The sequence below is a fragment of the Triticum urartu genome, chromosome 6, assembly GCF_003073215.2.
Source record: "Triticum urartu cultivar G1812 chromosome 6, Tu2.1, whole genome shotgun sequence".
Taxonomy (NCBI): domain Eukaryota; kingdom Viridiplantae; phylum Streptophyta; class Magnoliopsida; order Poales; family Poaceae; genus Triticum; species Triticum urartu.
In genome coordinates, this window is record NC_053027.1 from 102,370,147 (window position 1) to 102,376,537 (window position 6,391).

The window sequence follows — 6,391 nt, forward strand, 5'->3', positions numbered from 1 at the left end:
GGCCGAGGCGAGTGCAAGCGAACTGCACGAGTGAAGATTGGATGGATGCAAGGTGATTATATGAGGTCTTCTTCAACCTAAGTAAGCTTCTATGTAACCTCCTCTCTTCCTTGTCCCTCTGATTTATATAATGGTGCTTTGATTTGAGGTAAGCTCCACACAAAAAAGATGCACCTCGATGCTACGGTTTCATTCAGGCGATCGGTTTGTAATTTAGTCGGTCATAAGTTCTTAATTTCGTGTTCCCGTTTGAAGCTATTCTGAACGAATTTTGTTAGATTCGTCGCACACAATTGATCATTTAAAATTTTCTTTGACCAACAGCCTAATCTCGCAGTTCCTCCCAACATTCGTGTTGTAAGTTTTTGGTTTCGATGATCGTATCTTTATCTCTCTTTGAACAACAGTCTACTGCACTAACGTCGTCATGTCGAGCTTCTTTGTCCTCTGCTCAGAGCCCTCCTATTCGCCCATCTAGACACGAAAGCGCTTTTCCTTGATCTCCTTGCCCACATCCTACTACACTAGAGTCGTTTCAGGCGTCGCTCATCTCGGCCTACTATGTCGTCCTCCTACTGCGGTGACGTTGCAATGGCGCGCACACTACTTTCTTGTGTCATCTGCCTCTATGCACCATGCAGTTCGCCGCGCCGCAGACGAGGTCGGTCATCTTGGCCTCCACTCTCTCTCTCGCCCTACTACACTGGAGTCGTTTCCGGCGTCGATCATCTCGGCCTCCTCTCTCGTCCACTGCACTGACGATATCATGGCGCGAGCACTGCATTCTCCTTCTCTGTCGACTGTCTTTGCGCGAGCATCACAACTAGTTCGCCGACGGTGTCGCTTGCCGTGCCGTCGACGGGGTCGCTCGCCCACGGCTCCATGCTCGTCATGTCGGACATGACGCCACGGCCACTATCCACCGCAGTCGCCATGCTCCGACGCACACTGCATTTCTTCCCCTCTTCCTCTGCTAGCTCTTAACCATATGTGCTAAGTGCAAGGGCTAACTCTTAATCATACCTCATGCGTGCAACTAAACACCGTGTCCATGTGCCGCTTGGGCCATGCAGACAACCAAACAAAGTGCACTTACGTATTATCTAATGCAGGGACCCTAGATGCAGGCAACCAAACAACTTGTAGATGATGCATTAGAGCCTGTTTTTGCTCAACCAGACTGGGTTGAGAAGTGTATGCCATACAGGTACTCTTCACAACTTGAACCAAACACGCCCTAAGTTTTCTGACAAGGTCAAAACAGTGATTTTGGCCGCATACAAACCCAGGTGCTTCCTCTGCGAGTGATCTCAGCCGTTGGATTCCTTCTTTCTAAGCCGTTGGATAACTGAATCACATGACACCCATTCTTCAGAATATCATCTTCAGTGGTGGCCGTATCTTCTTCCTCCTGGCGGTCCCGACATCCGCGCGAGCCCAGCCTCCAGTCCGCCCCGGCCGCCGTGCTGCTGCGGTGCTGCCACCGGACGCCGGCCCCTGCCTCTCCGACTCCGCTCCGGCCAACACTCAACCCTGGCCCCGCCACTGCCCGAGAGCACAGATTGGGGATAGGGGGTGCTATGCTTCGCCTTGGCCTCCATCCTTGCCCCCACTTCTCTCCGCCGCCATCCCCCCCCCCCCCCCCCCCCCGGTTGGCCCCCCCCCCCCCCCCCAAGCCCCCCCTTCCCTCCGCCGTCACCGCGCCCCGAGCTCGAAACCCTCCGCTTCAGGCCGCCGTCAGCGGAGCCGCCTCCGGAGAGGAACGGCGGGGCGCGGATGGGGACGAGGAAGGCGCGGACCTGCACGAGGCGCTCACCAAGACGCGGCGGCTCGTCGAGTGCGCCATGTTCGCATCCGTTGCCGGTCTCGCCTACTTCCTCAGCAACTCCCTCGCCATCGAGGTCTGCCATGCTTTTCTGCTCCCATTTGTCTTTCTATCTGTTCATTCATTCCACTGTTGATGGGTACATGACACTGCTGTCTTCGTTTGCTGATGCAGAATTACTTCAGCTGTTTTTTTCCGTTGCCAATAGTCATCTCCTCCTTAAGATGGGGATTAGAAGCCGGCAGGAAAACTATGGTAAAGTCTGATCAAATGGTTCACCTGGCATATATAGCTTTGATGCATTTTATTTTGGTTTATTTATGGCATTGCCTCATCAGGTGGCTACTGTTTTACTGCTCTTCACATTGTCTGGCCCTGTCAAAGCGTTGACTTATCTGGTAAGTATCTCTTTTGTGACATGATTCATATCATACTTGTACCAACGGCATGTGCTTGGTTCGAAACATCTAAAGTTGGCAACTCACATATGCACCTTCAAACTAATGGGTGTTGGTGCTGCAATTTGAGTGTTGAAACGGGGACTTCAACATCATTGTCATTGAAATGAACACCAGCTCCATTTTCCAGAACAAAAAATCAGTCTATCTTAGCGCCACAAGAAATCAATATTCTGAGCGAAAGAAATTATTTAACTAGAGACTTCAAGCTATGACAGGAACGGTTAACATTTACCAATCATCTAACTACAGTATTCCATTTTTCATTTTAGTACTTCATTTTGGTGTTGTTGGTAAATTTACCATGTTTTCCCCCTTAGCTTCTCTGTGTATATTGGTTCATTTTCGTTGTGTCTTCGTTGGGACTTGAAAGATTTAAAGAACCCTGCATTCATCCGTTATGACTGAAGACAGTCTTACATTCATTGGCCTTGTTTTCCTGCAGCTTATGCATGGAGTAGTTGGTCTATCCATGGGTACTATGTGGAGGTGAGGAATACAAAGGTTAAAAGGTGAAGCTTTCGCTTTCACCTTTAGCCTGTGTCACTTAAAGTTAATGATATATCTGCATCAGAGGTGCATGTATGCAGCTGTAGCTTCCAGTCGATTTATATTGACTTTGAGTAATAGTAACATTTTTTCCCTCCTCTATCATCAGGTTGGAGACCAATTGGATTGTTTCCATCATAATCTGCGCAATTGTAAATATCTTTTCTCAATTGGTATTTCATATCTATAGATGTATTTCTGATCATGTATGGATTACACATGAACCTCATAGCTTTGGATTGGAACTTGACAACATTACCATGTAGTTTCTATATGAAAATGTGAATCAGATTGTCTAGTTCATGATTGCTAATAGTTGCAAATCTCTGTATTATTTCTTGTACGCCCCTTAGATAAATGGTTACCTTTGTGTTGTTCTGTCACAAAATTACCAAGCAAATTAAAACCAACACCAAAAATGCTTACGTTGTTTTCATTATGTTTAACATATGAAATAGCAAATTGCAATTGCTATCATTTCAGGAAGGCAACACATTGCCAGTTCATGTTTCTTCTTAACTTTAGATGATGTCTAATTTCACCCAACGAAACTTCCTCATAATAGGAGAGTAGAGGTGGAAGAGTCTGGTGCATAAGCTCATGTTCCCTTGAGGAGAAAGAAGGTAGTTGATAGGTCCACCTAATATCAGGATTCAGGATCGTTGGGTGGAAATAAGTAAACAGCCAGTTTTGCTAATAACAAATACAATGAGAAATGGATACAAAGATCCAGATTTTCTTAGGAACTAAATTCTTGCCGGTTGTGATTGTCGACGTGAGATCTCTCTCAGTTCGCCTGACTTGATCAAGAAGCAGAAAAGAACAAGGGAGAAGTTGGAGGAGAATTCAGAGCTTTGTTCCTATCGTTCCTGAAAGACGGGCTAATATCGCCAACACACACTAAAACGGCCCACTGGCCCCACTTGTCATAACTTAAACACACACTTCTTTCCGCACCACCTGGTACATAGCGGGCACACGAGTGGTGCTACTCTTACTTTTAGTCCTTAAATTGAATGTCAGCTGACAGCTTGCTTTGCAGATACGTGCAGTGGGAGCTTGTGGATATGTGTTAGTGACATCGTTCTTGATACGAGAAAATATTTTTCAGTTGGTATGCCTACTCAACACTATTAGACAGTATGATTGGAGGGGGGTGGGGGTATCTTCTTTAACTTCTACTCATTTCAGATAACCGTTAACATACATGCCTCCTTGACGTACATTCTGGCGGCGGCTGGTGTGAACACGATTCCATCCATGGATGCAATATATGTTATCTTTGGGACACTGGTAATTTTTAAGCTGCCAAACTACACTTATAGGATGAGCTGGTTCAGAAAGTAACTTGCCTTTCTTTGGCAGGTTCTGCTCAATTCTGGATTCTTTGTCTTCATACTGCATATAATTTACACAATCTTCCTGACTAAGCTGGGAATCAAGCCTTCACTGAGGCTTCCACGATGGCTGGGGAAAGCAACGTCTAGTTGATAGGTAGAATGCCACCATACTAATTTGTAGTTGAAGATTTGCTCCCATGGCCTTTGTAATATGAGCATTGTTGTCCGGCTTCCTGGTAGATGATTGTGGTTTTACCGACAAGATTTTTGTTGGTTGTGATTCTGCATTGGTGGCATTGACTGATCGACAAGTGTTGTAGAACTTGTGAGACTTGTCGAGTATATTGCCTCGGTCACGTCTTTCATTTAAACTTTTGTATTTTTGCAGTGTTTCTGTTAATATATAATTTAGAATTTTGGGGCATTACTCCATTCGTCTGAAAATCTAAGTCATATTCATTTTATCCAAAGTCAAACATTCTTATGTTTGATTTTCTGCATTCCCTTTACCTACATCACACCGGTTTACAGGGTTACATGGCATTTGAACAAACTCTAACCCTAGCTAGCTAGAGACAACATTTATGTATTGCTTGGTTGATGCTGCCGGGGAGTAAAACAGGGGTACGATTGGTTTCTGCCGGTGGACATCCAGCTCACTTTCTTGAGATATTTACCATCTCCTTTGAACTTCTCGAACTCTTTTTCTTATTGTTTTCCTTTCCAAACCACAAATCTTGTCACCCAAAACTACAAATTGCCTACAATGATTTTGCAATACAAAATACTTTCATGAGACATTTACTATCCTTTTACTTTTGCGTTTCCCCCTTGCAAGTTTATTTATTTATTTTTTGAATCAAAGTGGTTACCCGCCGTCCCAACTTTTATTAAAAGCAGAGGCAAACAGTGTAACCATCATTCAACAGCTCTCCGTCGCAACCAGAAAGTAGTTGCGGCGGACTTATTACAACTTAACAGAGATAAACAGCGGAACACAAGCTACTAGAGTACCATATAACCTATTGAACACCAACTGGACATCTCCAAGTGATCCTAAGGAGCTCCCCACGGTGATGATCGAGCAGCCGCAGGCATTTCATGAGCATAGTAGCTTGAGCATCTGCGCACAACACTTTCCATTGATCAACAAACGCTCCTACCAAACCCAGGTTGCGTTTCTTGCTTTGTAACGTTCGACCCTGAGAAACAAAATCGTTGCGAAGCAACCATAAGCTCCACAAGGTAGCAGTCGTAACCATGTTGATGACAGCAGCCTGCTTCTTTTGTTGCCGAAACATAGCTAAGGAATCAAAAGAACAGGGAATTGGAATATCAAGTACACCAACCACCACCTTTCAAGTATTTTTTTTTTTGCAACAATGCAATCAAAGAATAAGTGTTGAATAGTTTCCAATTCATTGCAGAATACACAAGTAGGATCAGCCACATGGCGCCGTTTAGCTAGATATCTCTAGTTAGACTTCTAGTATTATGTAAGATGAGCCAGAGAAAAATATGAATATTTGGCGGGGTCTTAATTTTTCAAATACATTCTGTAAGATTAGAAGATATCCTATCAAAATTGATTAGCTTGTACAAGCATTTCACAGAGTATGTGCCAGAAGGATCAAGGGACCAAACAAGAAATATCAGCTTCAGAAGATAGAACAATTGGTTTCACCCGAGAAATTAACTCAAATCAACTATTGAGAGTTTGTTCATTAACACATCTCCTGAAAGTTAATTTTACAACTACACCATCCCATACTTGGACAACTGAAACATCTTATTGCTAGCAAATCAAACAGATCTCATAACTGAGTTTTGAGTGAACAATCACCCAACCATGTTTCTTGCCAGAAGGCAACTTTCTGTTCATTACCCAGCTTCCATCTACAAAATGTTTTAGCAGCAGAAAAGGCCCAAGATATACATTTCCAAAAAGGAGAACCCAAACCAGGTTTAGCCCAAAGAATATTAGGTTTATCAGTAGTGCACTTATTCCAGTCACTTGGCCGGTTATCAAAAAATCTTTTGCTCCAAGAGGCTAATAAAGCCATGTTAAATCCCTAGGATTAGGGACCTCATACCACCCAAAAAAATCTAGAGATAAGCCCCCAGTTTGCAAGATGGTACTTCTGTTCATCCCCAACATTGTCCCAAAAGAAATGAGTCATTTGAGAAGTCATGGCTTCAATGGTCCGTTTAGGAAACTT

At 44.1% G+C, this 6,391-nt stretch overlaps 1 protein-coding gene across 1 annotated transcript; it reads left to right on the forward strand.

Annotated features, from left to right (window-relative positions):
* The first annotated feature begins 1,121 nt into the window (after positions 1 to 1,121).
* LOC125516632 lies at positions 1,122 to 4,596 on the forward strand. The gene is made up of 9 exons (XM_048682002.1): positions 1,122 to 1,207; positions 1,376 to 1,901; positions 2,000 to 2,080; positions 2,164 to 2,223; positions 2,729 to 2,772; positions 2,942 to 2,984; positions 3,875 to 3,946; positions 4,024 to 4,125; positions 4,198 to 4,596. Exons 1-9 carry the CDS (start codon positions 1,122 to 1,124, stop codon positions 4,321 to 4,323), a joined length of 1,140 nt encoding a protein of 379 aa, XP_048537959.1. The 3' UTR covers positions 4,324 to 4,596.
* Positions 4,597 to 6,391: the final 1,795 nt, after the last annotated feature.

What these genes read in the sequence shown, in the direction of transcription:
- LOC125516632 (XM_048682002.1), top strand. Translation starts at nt 1,122, where the DNA reads ATGCAGGCAACCAAACAACTTGTAGATGATGCATTAGAGCCTGTTTTT. An exon ending in GAGAAGTGTATGCCATACAG is followed by an intron (nt 1,208 to 1,375) that starts GTACTCTTCACA and finishes CCCATTCTTCAG; the next exon opens with AATATCATCTTCAGTGGTGG. An exon ending in CCATCATAATCTGCGCAATT is followed by an intron (nt 2,985 to 3,874) that starts GTAAATATCTTT and finishes CTTGCTTTGCAG; the next exon opens with ATACGTGCAGTGGGAGCTTG.